Here is a 24,723-nt window from a genome sequence, read left to right as displayed (position 1 = left end):
CCTTAAACACCTTTGGTTGAAATTTCTCTGAGTAAGACCACAGTTATGGCCCTTGACAGGGCCATTGACAGTCAAAAATACACATAAAGGGCTGAAAGGTTTACGTCCCACATATCTCAAAAAGTGAAAATATATTACTTGAACCAGAGACATCAAACATGATCAGTTATACGATTGTTATTGAATTTAAGTATTGGTCTAAAAATGAGAACATGTTCCCCAGGGGTTTTCGTTATTTAATCAAACAAACCCAAGAGGAAGTTTTTTCTCCCCTCAAATAAAATGCGTTTTCTGCAATTTATTTGTAAATAACAAAGTATTGGGAATCAAAATGAGCTGGTAAGAGATCAATCTTTAACATAAATTTTTCAAATAAGTATTTAGATTGGTGTATAATGCAGAAACTTTCAAATGTTATTGAGACATTTTCGGATAAGTATAAATTTCGTCTACAAAATTTTTGAGTGTTCCATACAGCTTTTTTGCTCATCGATTTTTTGAAAAAAATGATGAGTTATTGTCATCACTTGAGGCAGTTTGTCGGCGTCGCGTTGCCTGGTTAAGTTTTATGTTTAGGTCAACTTTTCTCCTAAACTATCAAAGCTATTGCTTTGAAACTTGGAATACTTGTTCACCATCATAAGCTGAGCCTGTATTGCAAGAAACATAACTCCATCCTGCTTTTTGCAAGATTTATGGCCCCTTTTGGACTTAGAAAATATCAGATTTCTTGGTTAAGTTTTATGTTTAGGTCAACTTTTCTCCTAAACTATCAAAGCTATTGCTTTGGATCTTGGAATGCTTGTTCACCATCATAAGCAGACCCTGTACATCAAGAAACATAACTCCATCCTGCTTTTTGCAAGAATAATTGCCCCTTTTGGACTTAGAAAATCAGTTTTCTTGGTTAAGTTTTATGTTTAGGTCAGCTTTTCTCCTAAACTATCAAAGCTATTGCTTTAAAACTTGCAACAGTTTTTCACCATCATAAGCTGACCCTGTACAGCAAGAAACATAACTCCATCCTGCTTTTTGCAAGATTTATGGCCCTTTTGGACTTAGAAAATATCATATTTCTTGGTTAAGTTTTATGTTTAAGTCAACTTTTCTCCTAAATTATCAAAGCTATTGCTTTGAAACTTGGAATACTTGTTCACCATCATAAGCAGACCCTGTACATCCAGAAACATAACTCCAGCCTGCATTTTGCAAGAATTATTGCCCCTTTTGGACTTAGAAAATCAGTTTTCTTGGTTAAGTTTTATGTTTAGGTCAGCTTTTCTCCTAAACTATCAAAGCTATTGCTTTAAAACTTGCAACAGTTTTTCACCATCATAAGCTGACCCTGTACAGCAAGCAACATAACTCCATCCTGCTTTTTGCAATAATTATTGCCCCTTTTGGACTTAGAAAATCATTTTCTTGGTTGAGTATTATGTTTAAGTCAACTTTTCTCATAAACTATCAAAGCTATTGCTTTAAAACTTGCAACAGTGTTTCATCATCATAAGCTGACACTATACATCAAGAAACATAACTCTATCCTGCTTTTTGCAAGAATGATGGCCCTTTTTAGACTTAGAAAATCATGGGTAAGACAATATTTCTATTATACAAAAAAAATCAGATGAGCGTCAGCACCCGCAAGGCGGTGCTCTTGTTTTTTGACTGGCGCTTTCAATACATATATTAGGTAACACCGAGTCTCAATGTAAGCGTTGACAGGTGGCATAATTACGTGCGAGCAGGGCGCTTTTTGAGGTGGTTTTCACCAAGGTAATGTTTTCCTTCGCAGTTTTTTCATTTTTAAAGCTTTGTTATTGGGAATCTGCCGAGGATGATCTACAATGAACGCACTTTGATGGGGATGTATTGAGTTTTTCATATCGTTTGTATTTTTTTCTAACATTCAGGAAAAATTCACTAAAGTAAAGAACACGTATTTGCCTACCGGCCCTTAATTTTCTCATTGTAAATGGATAAATTACTGTTAAAATGACTTGTATTTGCATCATACGGGTACGATATACCCACTTTAACAGATCGGTCACCATTGTATGCAGTTTCAAAAATACTGCAGAGACATATAATGTTTGAACTGTCTGCCATTTTGTCTGTCAGTTACACTTTCTTGTGTACTCACCTCATCCTTCCTCACCAATGTGGGTTCAAGCTTCTGAACTCTGGGCGTTGTATTCATCATGTGAGGAAACCATCTAGCTGGCTTACGGAAGGCCAGTAGTTCTACTGAGGTGCCTGCTCGTGGTGAAATACTGCATGGAAGGGCACCTGGGGTCTTCCTCCACCATCAAATCTGGAAAGTCGCCATATGACCTATAATTGTGTCATTGCAAAGTTAAATCCAACAAAACAAATAAAACAACTCATCCTACTGTTTTTATCCAGTTCAAATGAAACTTGGTGTACATCATCAGCATGGAGTGGACATGCACATATTTTTGGGACTTTCAGTTCTGAATATTAATTGTTTTATGGTTATGCCTCTTTTCTAGACTTACCCATTAGTACCTTTGTTTACTAAACTCCTCCTTTATAGTTTCTATCCTATTTAAATGCAGGGGTGTAAAATTCCACTCGCCCATTCACATTGCCAAGTTAAAGTCTGAATAGGACGAGTGGACCTCGCTGTATACTCAACCGATCGTGCGAGTGGTTTTTACGTCCTAACTTTACCAAAATTCAGAAATTACATCTCCAAAAATGTCAACAAACTTTGAGATGGTTTAGTTGCTACCTGGATTATCTAGAATTTACCCGCAAATCGTAAAGGTATCAAAACGTCATGCTGGTAATTTTCCATTCCACCAGCACATGCGACATGTCGTAATACATGTATCTAATTTACATCACCGTTACTTTTGTTTATCGACACGTACACAAAAAACACGCCTAGTGCATTCATTTTTTAACATTTTCGCTTCAATTTTTCAACACCGCTTGAGAAATAATACAATTTAAATTCTATAATGATTTTAGTAAGATATCGATAGAAATGTTGGCAAAATTCTATAAAAAGGGTCGAATTTTCATATTATCGCGATCGTAATTACTTACCGTATTTTCCCGAATTAAGGCCCCCCTCTAATTAACGCCCCCCACCCGTTTGGGAGGGAAAAAAAGTCAACAAGAACGAAAAAAAATCACCTACCTCATTTTTAGCTCATCTGATTTTTTGAAAAAAAATGATGAGTTATTGTCATCACTTGAGCGGTTGTCGCGTCGGCGTCGCGTCTGCGTCGCGTTGCCTGGTTAAGTTTTAGTTTAGGTCAGCTTTTCTCCTAAACTATCAAAGCTATTGCTTTGAAACTTGGAAGACTTGTTCACCATCATAAGCTGACCCTGTATAGCAGAAACATAACTCCATCTACTTTTTGCAAGATTATGGCCTTTTGTACTTAGAAATATCAGATTTCTTGGTTAAGTTTTATGTTTAGGTCAACTTTTCTCCTAAACTATCAAGCTATTGCTTTGAAACTTGGAATACTTGTCACCATCATATAGCAGACCTGTACAGAAAGAAACATAACTCCTCTTGCTTTTTGCAAGAATTATGCCCCTTTTGGACTTAGAAATCAGTTTTCTTGTTAAGTTTATATTTTAGGTCAGCTTTACCTAAACTATCAAAGCTATTGCTTTAAAACTTGCACACTTGTCCACCATTCATAAGCTGACCCATGTACAGCAAGAAAAATACTCCATCTTGCTTTTGCAAGATTTATGGCCCCTTTTGGACTTAGAAAATATCAGATTTCTTGTAGTTTTATGTTTAGTCAACTTTTCTCTTAAACTATCAAAGCTATTGCTTTGAAACTTGCAACACTTGTTCACCATCATAAGCTGACCCTGTACAGCAAGCAACATAACTCCATCCTGCTTTTTGCAATAATTATTGCCCCTTTGGACTTAGAAATCTTTTCTTGGTTGGTATTATGTTAAGGCAATTTTCTCATAAACATCAAAGCTATTGCTTTAAAACTTGCAACAGTTTTTCACAATCATAAGAGGACACTGTACATCAAGAAACATAACTCTATCCTGCTTTTGCAAGAATGATGGCCCTTTTTAGACTTAGAAAATCATGGGTAGGACAATATTTTATATACAAAAAAAATCAGATGAGCGTCCACCCGCAAGGCGTGCTCTTGTTATAGTCCACATAATAAGTAATTTACAGTAAGTATCCAAGTATTAAGAATTAAACAACTTTTAACAGTCCATGTACCGTAAATCCAAATGTTTATACTAATACGGTACGTATCCAATCATCAAATAGAAAATTAACGGTAAATCCATTTTGATTTGTTTTTGCACCACCCACGCACAAGCTTCTTGACGACTTTAAACAAAAATTGTGCAAAGTCTTAACCTTTCTTCGCAGTTTTAATAACTTTTAATTTAAAAGCCGACACATAAGCAGGTCAAACCACTGACATGTGTATTGCATCCCGCATGTACTAAGGAAAATATTATCGAGTACACTAGCGTTTGGGTAGATGACGTAATGTGTAGTGTCGCGAGCGTGTCACAGAATACATGAGGTACCGTATTTAAATGCATAATTTTAAGACACACTGCATTTAAATTGATCCAAATAAGTACGTTTTGGGGAATAAACAACACAGAAACACTTAACAGTTGGTTTGAACGATGTTTTAGTTTTGTAAAATTCATTTTTATTTTTACTCAAATGAACTCTTTGGAAAATGTAACGCCCCCGGGGGCGTTTATTCGGGAAAATACGGTATTTCTTTCTAAAAGTAAATAAATGATAAATACTCTGGGCATAAAATTCAGACTTTTGACCAGAAAGTACAAAAAAACAATCAAAAAAGTCTTAAATAATGAAAAAGTGGCAGCAATTACAATACATGGAATAAAACAATTTCTGGCAAACAGATTTCTATCAGTGCGGCAGAATAGGTTACGTGACCTTGTAAACGTAAATAGAAATGCGGTTTTAAAATAAAGCAATATGATGTCGTTGCGGTTTTTAATAAGTTTTAAATGAATCTTTGTACATGTATTTTTGACACGACAATTTAAAAGTTATTCTTGTCAAACAATAATGTTAAAATTCCTTAATTGGCAAATAGGTCACAGAGGTAGGATATCTACTATTATCGTTTGAGACATTTATCTTTTATACGATATATAGGACATTCGCTTTTAATAACAAATTAGAGAAGAAACTTTTTTATTGATTTCTACTTCTCAGCAAGGTGGTACGATCAGACAGTGATGTGTCACATGGCGCAAAAACATGACGTAATGCCATGACAATCTCGGGCAAAAATACCGCTTTGATCTCCACTTCAGATGTTAAGATACCGACACACTTCTTTTAACTCTTTGAGGGGGTGTAAATTGATGAAGAAAACAAGGTCAATTACTTAGTTTATCAACTGAATAATTACCGATAATCGTTAAAGTTTTTTTTTCTCGCTTTCAACACGGGTGGATGGATGATGATTATTGTGTCCAAATTTTTGGGACACTTTTCAAAATAAATATTTTTTGGGAAATAATACTGTTGTACATAATTGTACATAATACTCCTTTCATAAAAATGACAGTAAGTGTTAATAATATTATTAGGGCGAGTGACTGTTTACTAAGGGCGAGTAGATACTACTGGCTACTAGTCCTGCAGGGCGAGTGGTGTGAAAAAAAAATTTACACCCCTGAAATGAAACTTTGTATACATCATTAACATGAGGTTGATATGCGCAGATTGTCAGGACTTCCATTTCAGATTATTATCCCCCACCTAAGGAGGAAGGATATAGATTTGGCATTGTCTGTCCATCTGTGTGAGCTTGCATCCATCTGTTCATCCGAAATTAAAAATGCTTATGGTTCAAAAAGTGTTTTAGCTAGCATTACCAAGCCTCACATTCTTATTTTTTAGCTCATGACCTTTGCTCACACATAGTATTATCCCCTTTGGCCCAGTAAAAACAGAGTTTTTCTTTTTGATTTGGCAAAAGAATATGGATTTGTGTTTCTTACTGTAACCTATTGATGGAGAGACTTTACACAAATATAGATCACTATAGGGCAGAGGTGCATATGCAAATTTCGTTTGGCTCACTTTAGTAACTTCAGAGTTATTGCCCTTTAATTGTTTAACAATTCATGACTTCTTATAACAGATAAATCCAGTGATGGAATCTCATGAAATTATACACAAATATAGATCACTAGAGGGAAAATTTTCATCAGGACCTCTTCAGTTCAAAATTATTACCCTTTAATTGTTTTAAAATTCAGAAATTCCCACAAAACAGAATAACCCATTGATGGAAATTCTTGTAACTTTATAAAAATTTAGATCACATGCAACTTTCGGAATGATCTCTTTAGTAACTACTTAGTTACTGCCCTTTAATTGTTATATCTTTCAAAATATAGTCCATTCATTTACAAAACAACCTGTTTGGAGGGGGATATGAATTCACTGAATTTGCTTGTTATCTTTTGAATTATGTCCCTTTTTTGGGCTTGGTCATATTACAACTACATCTGTGCCTTGAGTATTCAGCTCCTACAGTTTCCATCAATTCAGTTATAGCTGTTTATACAATCTTACAATTCCAAGATGCTACTAGCAATTGATTGTAGACTACATTTGTTATTTTTCAGGAACCCCTTCAGCCGTCATGGAGGTGCAAAGAAAAGTGTGGTGTCACGTCAGGCTGAGCGGGAACTTGAAAGAGAAGTTAAAAAGCTAGACGAGTATGTTCTAAGATTTCTGAACAATATCCTTAGCATAATCTACACATTTTACCAGCTGGTTAGCTTTCTGAACAAATTCTGTAGCATGATCAACACATTGTACTTGCTGGTCAGCTTTCTGAATGGTATCTGTAGCATGATCCACACATTGTACCAGCTGGTCAGCTTCTGAATGATATCTGTAGCATGATCCACACATTGTACCAGCATGTCAGCTGTCTGAATGATATCTGTAGCATGATCCATACATATACAAGCTGGTCAGCTTTGTGAATGATATCTGTAGCATGATCTACACATTGTACCAGCTGGTTAGCTTTCTGGGCGATATCTGTAGCATGATCCACACCTTGTACCAGCTGGTCAGCTTTGTGAATGATATCTGTAGCATGATCCACACATTGTAGCAGCTGGTCAACTTTCTGAATGATATCTGTAGCATGATCTACACATTGTACCAGCTGGTCAACTTTCTGAATGATATTATCTGTAGCATGATCTACACATTGTTCCAGCTGGTCAGCTTCATGAATGATATCTGTAGCATGATCCACACCTTGTACCAGCTAGTCAGCTTTGTGAATGATATCTGTAGCATGATCCACAACTTGTACCAGCTGGTCAGCTTTCTGAATGGTATCTGTAGCATGATCTACACATTGTACCAGCTGGTCAGCTTTCTGAATGATATCTGTAGCATGATCTACACATTGTACCAGCTGGTCAGCTTTCTGAATGATATCTGTAGAATGATCCACACGTTCTGGTGAGCTTTCTGAATGATATCTGTAGCATGATCCACGCATTGTATAATATACTGGTTAACTCAGTTGAGTGGACACATGAGTATGAATCAAAATATGTCGGGTTTGATTCATGGGGGAATGATAGTGTCAGAAGACAGAATATCTGAAGTAATTGGTGATCTTTTGCATATTCTTGTAGGTTAGAACTTTGTGTGTTACTTGTAGATAAGGCAGAAAAACACTTCCATATTATACAACAAAATCATACAGAAAATCATCCATGTTATAACCTTGAACATGTTGAAGTCTCAAATTCTTATGTCATAACTATTTCTAGAAATGAATGGCTAACATTATGGAATATTTTTCAGTGAAAGCTCCTGTTCTAGCAATTAGATTGTAACTTGACACAACACTCAGTAATTTTAAGATTCAATGCGAAATTCTTTAATGATAATTTCCTGAAAAAGCAGTTTTATAGTCTCGAATAACCTGAGAAAGGATAATTATATTGCTCTTATTTCACCTTACTGTAATAATGGTAACATTAAATACACTGAGGCAATTTTTCATGCTTTTAAATTTACATTACAGAGAAAAAATAATTGTTAAGAAAGGCATTCACCCTAAATCTAATTATAAGATACTTTTTCACTGCTTCTTAACAAACTCTCTGTTAATTCACAAAGAATATAAAATATCACTGGTAGAGTAAATGTTTGTTATCGCTGTTTTCAGATTAGATGAAGCATCGAGAAAGCTTTACAAAGATGGAAGAAGATATGTGGAAGCAAATAATGGTAATTGCTCAATATGGGCTTTCATATTGAATTCAGTAATTAGTATAGCAGTATTTATGGTTAGGGTGTATATCTGGTTGGCTGGGTGATGTGTCCACCTCAGTGCTTACAACTTTCTGTGATTTGTTCTTGTTTGTGATTTAAGTTCAGCAAAATGTCAGTTTGAACCTACATGAATTATGAAATTCATGCAGTTAGTTTGCTGCCATATGGTAAACATTGTTCCTCTTTTATAAGTAGCTGTTTCTGTCTTCTATAATTCTTTAATAGAATGGTTTTGCATATGATTTTAACTATTAATATAGATATAATATACTTCATAGAAATGGCACCTGCTACTGTGTCATTTTACATAGTGTGGGTTGTGAGAGTGGTTACACGTGCTTCATTGTGAAATGAACATTCTTTCAGTGAAGTCCATGTAATTGTTTGGTTACATCTAATATTTCATATAAATGACACCTGCTGCTGTGTCATCTTACATAGTGTGGGTAGTGTCAGTGGGTACAGATGCTCCATTGTGAAATGAACATTCTTTCAGTGGCATAATTGTTTGGTGCAGTTAGTTTAGCAGTTTTCCATTCAGTTCCTGCTATGTGTGTGAGTCCACTCCAGCTTTTGCAATGAATAGTGATATTTCTTCAAAGTTTTGCACACATTTTAGTCACTGTCAAGCTGTTTCTCAGAAACAGTTACATGTACTAGATTGGAACTTCACACTTGTCTTCATTACAGAACACATCAATTGTACTTACATAACCAAGTTAGAGAACTCTTGGATGAGATCAGTTCAAATTATTGTACCCCCCGACAACAAAGTTGTAAGGGGGGGTATACTGGTTTCAGGTTGTCTGTCTGTCTGTCTGTCCGTAGATGCAATCTTGTGCGCACCATCTCTCCTTATCCCCTTGACAGAATTTAATGAAACTTCACACAAGTGATCAGTACCAACAGTAGTTGTGCATGGGTCATGTTAGATTCTTTTAGAAAAAAAAATTGCAGAGTTATGGGACTTTGTTTTTTTGTTACTATACTATATACATAGACACAATCTTGTGCGCACCATCTCTCCTCATCCCCTTGACACAATTTAATGAAACTTCACAAAAGTGATCAGTAACAACAGTAGTTCTGCATGGGGCATGTTAGGTTCTTTCAGAAAAAAAATTTGCAGAGTTATGGGACTTTGTTTTTTTTGGTACTATACTATATACATAGACACAATCTTGTGCGCACCATCTCTCCTCATCCCCTTGACACAGTTTAATGAAACTTTACACAAGTGATCAGTAACAACAGTAGTTGTGCATGGGGCATGTTAGGTTCTTTCAGTGACAAAAATTGCAGAGTTATGGGACTTTGTTTCTTGTAAACATACTATGTACATACAGTCTGCATATGCAATCTTGTGTGTGCCTAATCTACCAAACCCTTGCACACAATTTAATGAAACTTCACACAAGTGATCAATATCAACCCTAGTTGTGCATGGTGCATGTTACATTCTTTTAGATAAATATTCTGCATAATTATGGGACTTTGTTTTTTGTTACTATACTGTATACATATAGTCTGTATACATACAGTCCACATAATTATGCAATCTTGTGTGCGTCAAATTGCAATGTACTGTGTCAGTGCATGCGGGTGATAGCTCTAGTTATTCTTTTTTTGGCTTAGAAAATTTGGTGTTTTTATTTGTAATGTTGTAATAGCCTTTTATAAGTCTGACTGATGAAAGTTAAAGCCACTGTTTGACTTGGAAATTGTTGAAAAGTCTGTTGCATAGTTATGGACACTCTTGTTTGTTTCTAGCAGAATTTTGTTAAAAAGGGGGAAACATACAAACTAAGGAGAGGTTTTGTACCAATATTTGGCCCAAAACAGCTAAACAAGTGCCCTGACTTAAGACTTCCTTAATGTAATCAGTGTTTGTTTAACTCAAAATTTCTGAATTCATTTAGGATTAGGTAAAGCTGAGAACAAAATAATACAGGATCTGTTGGCAAGTGGGATCTGTCAGACAGATGAACAATTTCAGAAGAACATTGAAGCATGGGAAAAAGCTCTTGAAGAGTTAAGCAGATACAGACAGGAACTGGTACTTACAGAAAGTCTTTCATCATTTTATGTCAGCATTTGTAAAATTTATTGACTGTCATATCTGTGATACAGTAAATTGAATAGATTTTAGCTTGACTGTCTGAAGAATAGTGAAAGCTGTTCTACTTACTAGGTCAAGGGTTTCTACCTTGATTAAAATCTCATGTGCAAGGTCATATCTCAGGAACGATTGCATTTATAGGATTGAAACTTCACACTAGCTTCCCAGTCACCAAACCTACTAAAATAATCAAGTTATATAATTCTTGGTTGAATATAATATAAGTTATATGTAGCTATTAAGTTTTATCTCAGAAACAACTGTATATGTTAGATCGAAACTTCACACAATGCTTTCCAGTCATCAGACCTACTGAAATTATGAAGATTGGTAACTTTTGATTGAAATTAATGTAAATTATGACCCTTTTTAATAACTTAATAAAGTTGGACTAAGTTTTGCAGGAGCTATTAAGCTTTATCTCAGTAACAACTATATGTATTTGATGTAAACATAAAGCATTCTTAAAAGGTGCCTTGTTATATTAAATTATATAATGTAGGTGAACTTAATCATTCAGAAATAAACATGGTGTTTGTATAGCTTATTGTTAATCTTTTTAATTTCAGAATAATAATATCCAGAAAACAATGGTGGAACCAATGAAAAAGTAAGTTGGGGTAACAAGTCACCTAAGAAAATATTGTCAGCATTACAGAAATTTCCATAGTTACTTGTGAATTATATCTCCCACACCACTGTCGTGAGAGACATATTGATTTAATCCTGTCTGTCTGTCTGGCTGTGTGTGTGTTTGTGTCCACACTCCATGTCAAACATTTCTCATCCAATCTTCACCAAAGTTGAACACAATGTGTTTGCCAATAAGTCCTCAGCCAAGTTCGATAACTAGCCAAATCAGCCCAGGCACTTCGGAATAATGGCCCTTTAATTACTGAAAATCGCTCAGGTCTGTGGGACATAAAGGACTCATGTCCCACAGACCTGAGCGATTTTCAGTAATTAAAGGGCCATTAGTATATGGTTTTTAGCTCACCTGTCACAAAGTGACAAGGTGAGCTTTTGTGATCGCGCAGCGTCCGTCGTCCGTCGTCCGTCCGTGCGTGCGTGCGTCAGTCCGTAAACTTTTGCTTGTGACCACTCTAGAGGTCACATTTTTCAGGGGATCTTTATGAAAGTTGGTCAGAATGTTCATCTTGATGATATCTAGGTCAAGTTCGAAACTGGGTCACGTGCCGTCAAAAACTAGGTCAGTAGGTCTAAAAATAGAAAAACCTTGTGACCTCTCTAGAGGCCATATATTTCACAAGATCTTCATGAAAATTGGTCAGAATGTTCACCTTGATGATATCTAGGTCAAGTTCGAAACTGGGTCACGTGCCGTCAAAAACTAGTCAGTAGGTCTAAAAATAGAAAAACCTTGTGACCTCTCTAGAGGCCATATATTTCACAAGATCTTCATGAAAATTGGTCAGAATGTTCACCTTGATGATATCTAGGACAAGTTCGAAACTGGGTCACGTGCCTTCAAAAACTAGGTCAGTAGTCTAAAAATAAAAAACCTTGTGACCTCTCTAGAGGCCATATATTTCACAAGATCTTCATGAAAATTGATCTGAATGTTCACCTTGATGATATCTAGGTCAAGTTCGAAACTGGGTCACGTGCCGTCAAAACTAGGTCAGTAGGTCAAATAATAGAAAAACCTTGTGACCTCTCTAAAGGCCATATTTTTCATGGGATCTGTATGAAAGTTGGTCTGAATGTTCATCTTGATGATATCTAGGTCAAGTTCGAAACTGGGTCACGTGCGGTCAAAAACTAGGTCAGTAGGGCTAAAAATAGAAAAACCTTGTGACCTCTCTAGAGGCCATATATTTCATGAGATCTTCATGAAAATTGGTCAGAATGTTCACCTTGATGATATCTAGGTCAAGTTCGAAAGTGGGTCACGTGCCTTCAAAAACTAGGTCAGTAGGTCAAATAATAGAAAAACCTTGTGACCTCTCTAGAGGCCATATTTTTCATGGGATCTGTATGAAAGTTGGTCTGAATGTTCGTCTTGATGATATCTAGGTCAAGTTCAAAAGTGGGTCACGTGCCGTCAAAAACTAGGTCAGTAGGTCAAATAATGGAAAAACCTTGTGACCTCTCTAAAGGCCATATTTTTCATGGGATCTGTATGAAAATTGGTCTGAATGTTCATCTTGATGATATCTAGGTCAAGGTCGAAACAGGGTCACGTGCGGTCAAAAACTAGGTCAGTAGGTCTAAAATTAGAAAAACCTTGTGACCTGTCTAGAGGCCATACTTGGGAATGGATCTCCATAAAAATTGGTCAGAATGTTCACCTTGATGATATCTAGGTCAAGTTTGAAACTGGGTCACGTGCCCTAAAAAATAGGTCAGTAGGTCAAATAATAAAAAAACCTTGTGACCTCTCTAGAGGCCATACTTTTCATGGGATCTGTATGAAAGTTGGTCTGAATGTTCATCTTGATGATATCTAGGTCAAGTTTGAAACTGGGTCAACTGCAGTCAAAAACTAGGTCAGTAGGTCTAAAATTATTAAAATCTTTTGACCTCTCTAGAGGCCATATTTTTCAATGGATCTTCATGAAAATTGATCTGAATGTTCACCTTGATGATACCTAGGTCAGTTTCGAAACTGGGTCACATGCGGTCAAAAACTAGGCCAGTAGGTATAAAAATAGAAAAACCTTGTGACCTCTCTAGAGGCCATATTTGTCATGAGATCTTCATGAAAATTAGTGAGAATGTTCACCTTGATGATATCTAGGTAAAGTTCAAAACAGGGTCACGTACCTTCGAAAACAAGGTCAATAGGTCAAATAATAGAAAAACCTTGTGACCTCTCTAGAGACCATATTTTTCAATGGATCTTCATGAAAATTGGTCAGAATTTTTATCTTGATAATATCTAGATCAAGTTCAAAACTGGGTCACATGAGCTCAAAAACTAGGTCACTATGTCAAATAATAGAAAAAACGACGTCATACTCAAAACTGGGTCATGTGGGAAGAGGTGAGCGATTCAGGACCATCATGGTCCTCTTGTTTTTTATGTCCCCAAGATTTAATCATGTCAGATGATTAGACAGTTGAGTTCTTGGTGCATGGTTGACTCATATACTACTATTCAGATTAGGCAGTTGTGGGAGACATGCGCTTTTCTCAAAAGCATCTCTAGTTTTTAACTGAGATTGGTCAAAAAGTGAAATCATTTTATATAATTCCTTCCATGAAAGAGTGCTTTCTCTGGTCACATCATTCTGTATCAGCACTGATAGAGAATGAGTGACTGTGCTTGTTTGTGTCACTGTTTGTATATGTGAAACACTTTTTAACCTATTTATCATTAAAAGGATGTTATATGAATTGGGTTATATCTGTTGAACAGACCTTGATAGTCTGAATATTTCAGATTTATACTATATTGTAGGTGTTTAAGTGTTTACACATCATTGTTTGTGTTTTTTCATGTATTACTTAAGAAAGTTAAGGAGATTATGTTTCATGTTGAAAGATTATTTCTTTCATTCCAAACGATTTTGTAGTTTTATTTTATAGTTACATATTTTATAGAAAGATTCGATTTATCACAGATCATAGTTATTATAGTGTATATAAAAAAGTCTTTAAAGGTGAAGTATATCCTAGTTTTGAAAATTAAGCATTATGTTCCAGAACTAACCATGGGCTAGTTTTGTAGATTCATCATTATGTTCCAAGACTTAGGTACATACATTGGTTTTCCAGATTCAGCGGTGTATTTCCAAGTGTTCAAAGTGCAATAAAGAAGAGAGAACAAAGCTTACAGGACTACACAAGAACTCAAGCTAAATTCAACAAATACCAGGACAGAGATAGGACTGGACAAAATATAGTTAAATTAGATACAGTATGTATTTTTATGGATATTTTTTTTTAACCTCATATGGACACAGTTTGGTTTTACAAAGGTATCAGTTTAATGAATGAAGACTATCCTAGGTGTCCCTCTGGGCACCTAGATAGACCTAACTTCCACAAGTAAGTTAGATGATTTCATCACATAGAAGAATTGACACCCTAAAATAGGTTCAAACTCATTGAAAAAGCGAAAAGTTAAACACAGTGTTAAGCTCACTTAAACCAAAGGCTTTTGGAGAGCTCTTAGTGTAGGTAGATGGTCTGGCATCCATCATTATAGTCTTTCATCCATCATCCACAATTTACACAAACATCTCTGAAAGTACTGCTCAGAATTATACCAAACTTGGTCTGACAAGCATCCTGTGAAGGTCCTCTTAGATTTGTTCAAATAGTCATAATATATTTAAGGGGACACTGGAGCTGAAAACAGAAAAACAATTCTCATGAACTCCTTTATGGATCTTCATCAAAATTGGTCTGTAGCAATATTATAAGGTCTTCAAAATTTTATAAACTAGGAATACGTAGGTCTTTAAACGGACTGTGCTGTAGCTGAAACATTATAAGATTGTTATTTAGCATGTGAAGTTGTGCAGGGTCTTGAATTTCACCCAGCAAGACCAGGGTTATGGCCCTTGATTTAGTAACAAAGAGGCATTAAAGGCTTAAAAGTTTACGAGGCAATTATCTCAAGAAATATTTGATCAAGAGTGGTGACTCCATAGGAATGCTAAGCATCTACACATCTAGTTATTAAACCTTATTCTCCTATGCTCTATGAGCTAATGTTACAGTATTTCTTGGGTATATAAGGTGAGTGTACATAAGTTTAATGATAGCTTTTGTTTTACCTGTTTAGAGCTTTCCAAAATTGGTTAGGTTTTTTTATTTCTGAATATAATAAAAGATAAACAAAGCTTTTAAGATCTTAGGGAATAAAATTTTCAGAAAACTTTATACTGCACCTGGTAAGCATAGATGTTTGAACTGGCAATTCATTTTGATCATTGTTCTAAATGATTTTAAACATTGAAAACGTTACCAGTTACCACATCTCAAACTTTTATGCTTGGAAGAATAGCTGGGTTATTATTACACCAGATGTAATTACCTCCCTTAGTTTATAGTTTACCATCATCCTACGAATATAAGACACACATTTTTTTTCCGAGATTCTGGTCTCGAAGGAAAGTAATGCGTCCTATATATGGGGATAGAAAAAGAGCAAACATTTCCCCCAGCTCAAAAATTAAGAAAATCAATATTTGTTTACACCGCGTACCTTTATATTGAAGAGAATTCAAGGGGAGTAAATACCAATGACTCGGGGACCCGGCGTCTTAAATTACTTCAGCATAAAATGTAAAATTTAGAGCTCACGTAAAATCTTAAGATAAATAAATGCTGTTTTTCATTGAAACATATTTTACAACGCATTTCTGTAACTGATCATTAAATTTTTAACAAAACCTGTTTATAACTTTCCCGGCGTGTTTTCACACATTTTGCATTAAAATACTTGAAACTCCATATCAGGTAGCCCGGAAATCGATTATCTAGTCTTCAGACATAATTTTGATAGTAACTCTTGTTCATCCAGAAATTCACGCCCGAGGCATTACTTATCTTACACCTACTGTCACAATCTGCAAACAATTAACTGTTTAATCATACCCGGAGGCAATTGTAAATATGTGTATGCGAGATTTTAGACTGATCCAATAACATGATCATAGTCACTGATCCATAATGTTCAAAACAATCTGCAAACCAGTCTTAAAATTACGTCATTTTACCGCCACGTGCCAAAGTGTACTTTCGTTTTCGCTGGCGTCAATATTCTTGGAGTGATCAGAGGATGCGGCAGTTCAGTGCTTACACAGAGTTTATACTTTTCAATTTAAATACTTGCACAACATGCAAAAACATTGACAATGATTTAGCAAAAACCGGCGAGTTCATAGAAACTATAGCGAATTTCTGACAAACATAAATTTGGATAAGTGATAAGTGGGTATAAGCATTTTTCCAGAATTTGCTGATTTTTTTTCACTGCGTCCTATACACAGTGCGACTATAATCGGCCGACTACGGTATTACAAAAAATGATTATTTAAAGTCACTAGTATGCTTTTGTACTTGAATGAATGGCTTTGCAATATTTAGGTGGAAGATAGGAATTATTCCATGTACGGTAAAATTAAGACATGTATGTCAGATTAATGTAAAAGAAAGAAAACGATGTTTTATTAATGTTTTGCACTGCTGATTTTTATTGTGCAGGCATGTTAAAATCGCACTGTTCATCTTACTGTAACGTCACTTTAACATTGTTCAGCATACAAACAAAGTATGTATAGGGGCTGGGCCCATTATACCCAAGGTCAAGGTCCCCAAGTTGTTACACTTGTAATTATTTTCGAGTTAAAGTTTTTCGAAAGCTTCCTTTATAGACATATCTTTGGTACTTTTTGGACTGTTTTTCTGATATAACTTAATTTCATCAAAATAAAGAATGTGAGTACCCTTTCCATACTTACCCTCTGAGTAGGGGGTCTTTTAATATATGGTGTACCTTCCTTTTAATGTAGAGATCTCTTATTTATAATTTAGACATAAATTCATTTTACTGTCAAATCACTGAATAGAGGAGCACGCTGTCTTAAGGACAGCTCTTGTTGTATGTAAGCTGGTATCTCAGTACCTACTAATGGGAAAGGATCCTCACACACTTGTTCACTGTGATGATTTGACATACAGTGCACAGGTTCCATAACTCTGTTTAGTATTTTTACAAAAGTATGCTCCTTTTTGGCTGAAGAACTTTTGGTTAAGTTTTTTGTATGTAAGCTGGTTTCTCAATACCCACTTATGGGAATGGATTGAAACTTCAAACACTTGTTCATTGTGATTATCTGACATACAGTGCACAGGTTCCATAACTCAGAATTATGAAATTGTGCCCCTTTTTTCGATCTCTATATTCATTTATTTTACAAGGCTGTTGAATAGTCAAGCATTGCTGTCCTCTGACAACTCTTGTTTTTTGTTCTTTTCATATACAAAATCTCAACATTTAAGACTTCTTCTTTTATGGAATCAAAGCATTGTTTCCGGAACAAATTAGACACCATTTCCTATATTAGATTTTCTTTGTATAGAAAAGTAAATGGAAACGAATTCTATGACAATATTAACAGCAGTAGGAAAATGTTTGGTCATAATCACAGTAAAATACTGTTGCAGTGATAATTGGTCATAAAGAGGAATACTGCGGAATATTATTGCAATGTTTTTCTTTTGACTGTAATTTAATTTTGGCTGAGACACTGTTGATTTCAGAAATAAATTCAGAAGGAGAGTCCCAGTGAATAAATATGATTAGTTTAAACACAGATTCTATTCTGATTTATTGCTTATTGTAGTTTTGTTTTGTTATGTAATACATATTAAGTAAATATCTTTCTGTTACATAGAACAAGAAAGCTCTTGACGCAGCCAGAGAGGAATTTGAACAACAGAATGTGGCACTGAGACAAGAACTTCCACGCCTTATTGATGGCAGGATTGAATACTTCAAGCCCTCATTTGATGCACTTATACGTTCACAACTAAATCACAGTACCGAGGCTTTCAAAACATATGCTGAAGTTTCATCAGAACTTTTTCATGATTCAAAATTAACTGAAAATGAACGGAAAGAGAGGATTAATCAAACGTTAAATGATATGAAAGCATTATCAATAACAGTGGATGATTAGGTAAATGATATGATTATCAATAACAGTGGATGATTAGGTTTAACCCTTACTATACTGTTTGCGACCAGTGTAGATCATGGTCAGCCTGCATAGCCGTGCAGTCTGATCATGGTCTGCACTGTTCGCTATTCAGCCAGTATCTTTTTGGTAAGCAACCCTTTCTACAGTTAATGGTATTGTTTAAATTGAAAGATAGACAAGTTGATTATAGAAATTTAGCGGGGTAAGGGTTAAATGGCTGGTTGTTTCTTCTTGTGAGATCCACCAGTATTGAATGTGAGGAGTTGTTCAGAAAAAAACAAATCCAATTGTTACAAAAATGAAACCCATAAAGAAAATTTTTACCTAGTTACTTCTGTTGGGCTAAAATGGAGTTGGACCTGCCCGCTTAGCTCAGTAGGTAGAGCGTCGGTTTACGGATCGCGGGGTCGTGAGTTCGATCCTCGGGCTGGGCGTATGTTCTCCGTGACTATTTGATAAACTGCATTGTGTCTGAAATCATTAGTCCTCCACCTCTGATTCATGTGGGGAAGTTGGCAGTTACTTGCGGAGAACAGGTTTGTACTGGTACAGAATCCAGGAACACTGGTTAGGTTAACTGCCCGCCGTTACATGACTGAAATACTGTTGAAAAACGACGTTAAACACAAAACAACAACAACAATAAAATGGAGTTGAAAAATGTTGGTGATCTGTCAGTCATTTAATAGACAGAAGACTTCTCCGTTTAAGGTATAAATGTGTTGATAGGTATGAATTCCCATTTTTTGTATTAAAGACACTGTTTCAGAGTTTTTACTGGGTTTTACTAATTCTAAATAGTATCAGTTATCTTATATTGTATACATATTTAGATGTTGAAAAATTAGCCTTATAAACTTTAAATATCAGTTATTTTATATCAGAGAAAATATTTAGCAATTTAAAAACATAAGATAAAAATCATTCACAGGAATGTTAAAATTCTTGCCATGGATAGAGTAAAGACTACTTTATATTCATGTGTTTGCTTAGTTTTGATTTAACTGTGATATTTTACTATGTGATATTGTATTTTTATGTATATAAGGTTTAAATTGAAGCAAACTGTTGGAAGAATATTGATTCTTAATTTACCATGCTAATAATTTAATGTGTATTAAGAAATGTATATGTTTGTAATATTTGTAAATATATATGTAAAGTGGTAACTCAGAATTGTTCTTTATACCCAAACCCCCTGTAGTCCCCACACACCAAGGGCCACAACGAGAGGCTAAATTAGACATAGATAATGGTGGGGACATTCTTGAGTGGTTTTTAGTGTAATTTGTACAGCAAAATGCATTCATTTCAGCACTTTGCACTAACAGGAGTAGTAAAGGGACTTCTCCAATTAAAAATTAAATTATAAATGAAATAACCCATTCAGATGCATTGTTTTTGATAAACGTACTCTTTAAAATTGTTATTGGGAAATTTAAAACGATGGCAGTGAGGTAGAAAAACTGACAAAAGGCAAATGTGGCAGAAAAAAATTGACTGCGGTTATGGTTGTCTCAACACCAGCTGCTGCCATGCACACCGCATCTGCCAAATATTTGTCCAGTGTCGATTTTAAAACAGCAATGATAAAGTAACAGTGAACCTGGAATTGAAGATGGAATCAAACACTTGAAAATATCAAATGCCATTAAAATGTCCATTGCTATACTTAGATTATCACTAGAACTGATTTTTCAGTTAGAATTTCACACTCAAAGGTCTTGACCGTTATAGGAATGTCTAGAGGTCCTATAATCAAATTACTGTAGATGGTATTTGCAGAGTGGAGACCATAATTTTTCTACCAATACAAGCAGCAGACATCCCAACTCTCCCGATCCGATCGGGTTCCTCCCGATTCTGGTTGTAAAACCCGATCACCCCGATCAGAAGTCTCAATCTCCCGATTAAAAAAAAACAACATAAACAACAAAAAACACACAAAAATTATGAAATAATCCACTTCTTTGCGCCTATCTGATACTGTATCACTACTGACGAGTCTGTAAACAACAGCTTTCAGATATTTTCGCACCTTATTCTACCCGTGCTGATTATTGTTTATTACACGATTTAACAAAGCCAGGTGTTGATTAATGTGTCACAATTGAAATTAAAATCCAGACATTAGATATCTAATTAAATTCAATCAAATTTAGATTAGAAATTATACTGGCTTTACCTTTTTCTGTAACTTTTTGAAACCGAAAGTAGATGGTCGCCGAGTCAACCTGCTAGGTTTTAAAAAACATTTCTCTTAAATTATTTTGATAAGAGGAAATGTCATAGTAAATTTTAATATCACTTACTATCAAATGCTGTTAAACTGTCTTTGCATCGTAACAATTTGTCAAACACATCCTTTTAACTGGAGATTAAGGCAAATCTACGAAAGTGTAACAATACCCGGACATTCAATTTTGGATAACAGAATTTTGATCAATAAAAGTATTTGAGCCAGGGGTTTTAAATACTGGTTGACAGGGATGAGAATCAAACAGTAAATTTTCTATTGCTTGAACTTTTATTCTTTTAGCTATACACATTTTGTTTTTACAGTTCTAACAGCTGTACTGTTTGTCATGTAAAATTCACCTGGGGAGTCTTCTTTCCAACAAAAGAAATAAAAGTGCAGGTTTAATTCTCAGTGGTGTTTTGAATTTAGACATAGTGCTTAAAGTGCCATAACTATTTACTTTTGCACAGAAGGCTTCATGTATTATTGTTCCAAAATATTAAAAATGCATGAATAATAAGATACAGACAAGTGAATTTTTTTAAGACTAGTGATTTTATAAGGACAAATAAGTTTATATTATCATTAGATTTGTTAAAAGCTTCGTTATCATGAACATAATTACCGCGGTATAAAATCTCCCACTTGAACACCTCAATCTCCCACTTTGAAAAGCAAAAACTCCCACTTGGCATTCAGAAAAAGTTGGGATGTCTGAAGCAGCTGAATTTGCTCATTTTTTTCTTGCTATTAAATATATTGCAAATGACAGAAGTATTTACAATCCAATCTGGAGCCGGTGAAAGACAATCACAATTTGTGTACCGTAATGGAAGCTATTATTACTACTGTTTGCAGATCAAATTGCCCTTTTGCCTTTTCCTAAATCGATAGACTTGTACCATTACGTCACAAAAGCATCAATGCTGAAGCTATTTTTGGATCCAGTCTATACAGGTAACCCCGCCTTTCCAATACGAGTAAAAAATTCTGAATGAACTTGTTTACATTGGCTGTATGACCGAGAAATGGTGATTTAAATACTGCTCGAACGGGTGTTTAACCGGAATGTAACAGATGTACTAGATCTAATCTTCATTTAAAATTTCAATGAATCTTGCCACAATGCACACTTTACATTTAGGTAGCGTGAATGTAAAAAAAAAAAAGACACTAGATCTACACTACAGGTCATTTTCAGCCTAAATTTCAGTACCTTTTGCTGCAGACTTTCTTTTAAATAATGTAGTATATCTCGTGTTTAGTTTTCACAACAATTATAAAACGTGACTGACTCGAGTTGTTGGATTCGCTCATCATTGATTGAAGGGCATGAGTTTGATTCCCGGAACCGACCATGCCTCTTTAGTTGAAAAAAGTCGGCAATTTCTTACGGAATATGTGAGTCTTAGTCTAACTAATTTGGCACGATCCTAGGAAACAGATAAATTCAAATAAAACTTGCATGAATCAAAAGGAGGTAGTCCAAATAGTTGTAATCAAGAGTTGAATATCGTTATACTAGTATTTTTCGACTGGCCGATATCCCCTTTAGGTAGACAACGCAAAATTTCAAAATACAAAAATATATAATCGGTCTACCCGAGGTCTCATTACTTAGACTAATCAAAAGTGATTAATTTATGTAAAAGTTATCAAAATTTCCCTTGACACGATTAACGAACGGTTACACATAAAGGGCAAGAACTTTACATGATGGTGTGCTGTTATTATATTATTAAGTTATTTTGGTCGTTTTAGAGTGACCGTCACAAATATATTAAAATAGAGAAAAGTGGAAACTTCACAGGTGGCTCAACAAACTAAACGTCGAATTATTTTGACTTACGTGAGTCTATTATAGTATAAATGAGCCGTGCCATGAGAAAACCAACATAGTGGGTGTGCGACCAGCATGGATCCAGACCAGCCTGCGCATCTGCGCAGTCTGGTCAGGATCCATGCTGTTCGCTATCGGTTTCTCCAATTCCAGTAGGCTTTAAAAGCGAACAGCATGGATCCTGACCAGACTGCGCGGATGCGCAGGCTGGTCTGGATCCATGCCGGTCGCAAACCCACTATGTTGGTTTTCTCATGGCGCGGCTCAAATGGTTCTTTCCATGAACGCAGACAAGGGTATGTGAATAACTGAAATAGTGTTTAAACGACTACAAATAAATAGTAGATAATTTCACATGTATGTAAACCCACTTAAAAGATAAAATAAAAAACAACTGGATCTATAATGGAGTTAGATTTGCGATAGTTAAGCTACGGAAGACTCTGCAAAAGTTCGAATATCAAATAAATCAGTTCTTACGGATATGACAATTGGATTTACAAGTGTTACGTAGCTTGAAGGTTCAATGATACCTTTCTGTAAAACCTTGTATACCTTGCGTAGTTAGAAATTTCGTCAATAATAATTGTTATAACAAACAAAAAACGCTGTTTTCACTTGAACGTAATTAAAATATTCTATATTCTACTTTTAAAATATATCCATTATCACCTCATTGCAATTTACAATGTATGCAAGTACGGCAATACTTCAAAGATAGAGTCAGAGCGCGCGCTTTGTGTGACGTCAAGATCATTAAAGAAGAGAAAAACTTTCACGACAAGGTGAACAGTGTGCCCATACCACGTGACTTTGACGTCATTTTATAGCTAAGACGGCAAGCCGAATTCCGTCGATTCAATTCTTCAAAGTAGCGTAAGTTCTTTATTTCTTGATCAAATATGACCAAATAAAGCGCAGGCTAAGGAAAAAAGTGAGTACTTTACTCACAAGTAAACGGTTTTATCAACAGATGAACAGTTTTGGCCTGAAAACGGGAAAACTGTTTTGTTTAGAGAAAACGAGCGTGGTAAGACGGCAAGCAATGGCCCTTTTTAACAGAAAAACGGATGATTGTACACATCAGAGGTGTCGCACGTATTACCGATTCACAGGAATTTAATGCCGGCTCTGTGGGAGGCCTTAATTGACAAAAATATAGCAGAATTATTTAAAAACTTTTTAAAAATCCAAAATATGCTAAGACGGCAAGTCCGCTAAGACGGCAAGTCATTTTTTTATAGTAATATCGTCTATGGAGTCGCACTTCTCTACAAGCGGCCATTGGATGTTTACCAATAGTAGATCATTCTACTTCTTGTCAAAACTATAGGAAAACATCAAAGAACCGTTATATAAGTGGTCACATGATGTTTTAAACTACGTGATATGCTTTTTTTTTTTTGGTACAGTTGCTAAATTGTGAGACTTAATAGATAAATTAAACGAGAATTATGATTTGTTCTAGCAGGATTGGCATATAAGTGAGAACTGTTCTAGAAAGGTTAATAATTCAAAAGCTACACATGTATACCATCTTGGATGTACCTCTGTGTGTCCTTCTTTGGATTAAAGTATGTTATAGCGTTTCGAAAACTAAAGAACAAATATACAGTTGGCAGCAGGCAACAACAAATAATACACATTTTGACCTAATCAATACTACTTTATATGTTCACAAGTCTGTTGTTCATATAATGTTTGAGTGAATGTTTTCTTGACAAATCGTTATGTATTAAAAATAAGGCTACTTATTAAGAAGAGCCATTTTGTCGACTTCCACAAATCAAAAACACCATTTTCAGATACATAGAATAATGTTTTGATAAATAAGAATCTTATTCTTAACTCAGTCTATAAGCTAGAAGACATGCTTTAAAAAGTATTTCTATGAAGCTGTGTTCAAAGTATTGAGTAGAATAGAAAAATCTTATTCCCCCGCCCCCACCCCACCCCCACCCCCCAAAGAACAATTAACACGATATCACATATTAAAATAGAAATAGTGGAAACTCCACAGGTCGCTCAACACAACATAAACGAAAATGTTGCAGGCTCGGTTTGATTGAGCCTGTTCATGGATGGTAGTGGAAATGCATGCTACCGTCCACGCCCTCTAGCCCCGGGTTGAGCAGAACTCAGCATTTACACATGCTAAAAGTACAAAAAGCAATTTAGAGACATCCGCAGATTTATTCAACCGATGATGAACATGGAACCTTCAATGATACACGTGTTGAGGCGTGTAATTCCATGAAGAGCGGCGTTTCGTCCCCAGATAAAATAAAGGGTTTGCCCCAAACGAGAAAACATTATGGACAGAACTATTTAACAAACTGGAATTTGGGAAGGGGATCTGAGGTTATGGAGCCTGCGTATCACAGGAACAGTCAAAAGACAAAATTAAAAAGCAGGCACCATATCCAAGGGGTGATTAAACAATACCCAAGGCTATGAAAGCGGGAGTATTGAAACCACCCACAAATATACCAACTTTCA

At 35.4% G+C, this 24,723-nt stretch overlaps 1 protein-coding gene across 1 annotated transcript; it reads left to right on the top strand.

The window, feature by feature from the left end:
• Window positions 1-207: 207 nt before the first annotated feature.
• Window positions 208-19,314, top strand: LOC123546541 (bridging integrator 3-like). The gene is made up of 7 exons (XM_045332907.2): window positions 208-339; window positions 6,664-6,756; window positions 8,241-8,302; window positions 10,267-10,403; window positions 11,036-11,076; window positions 14,208-14,349; window positions 17,840-19,314. The coding sequence occupies exons 1-7, from the start codon at window positions 332-334 to the stop codon at window positions 18,122-18,124; spliced, it is 768 nt and encodes a 255-aa protein (XP_045188842.1). The 5' UTR covers window positions 208-331; the 3' UTR covers window positions 18,125-19,314.
• The last annotated feature ends 5,409 nt before the right edge of the window (window positions 19,315-24,723 follow it).

The sequence above is a fragment of the Mercenaria mercenaria genome, chromosome 9, assembly GCF_021730395.1.
Source record: "Mercenaria mercenaria strain notata chromosome 9, MADL_Memer_1, whole genome shotgun sequence".
NCBI classification, from domain to species: domain Eukaryota; kingdom Metazoa; phylum Mollusca; class Bivalvia; order Venerida; family Veneridae; genus Mercenaria; species Mercenaria mercenaria.
The sequence above is the reverse complement of the archived record's forward strand: the minus strand, read 5'-3'. Positions and strand labels throughout refer to the sequence as shown.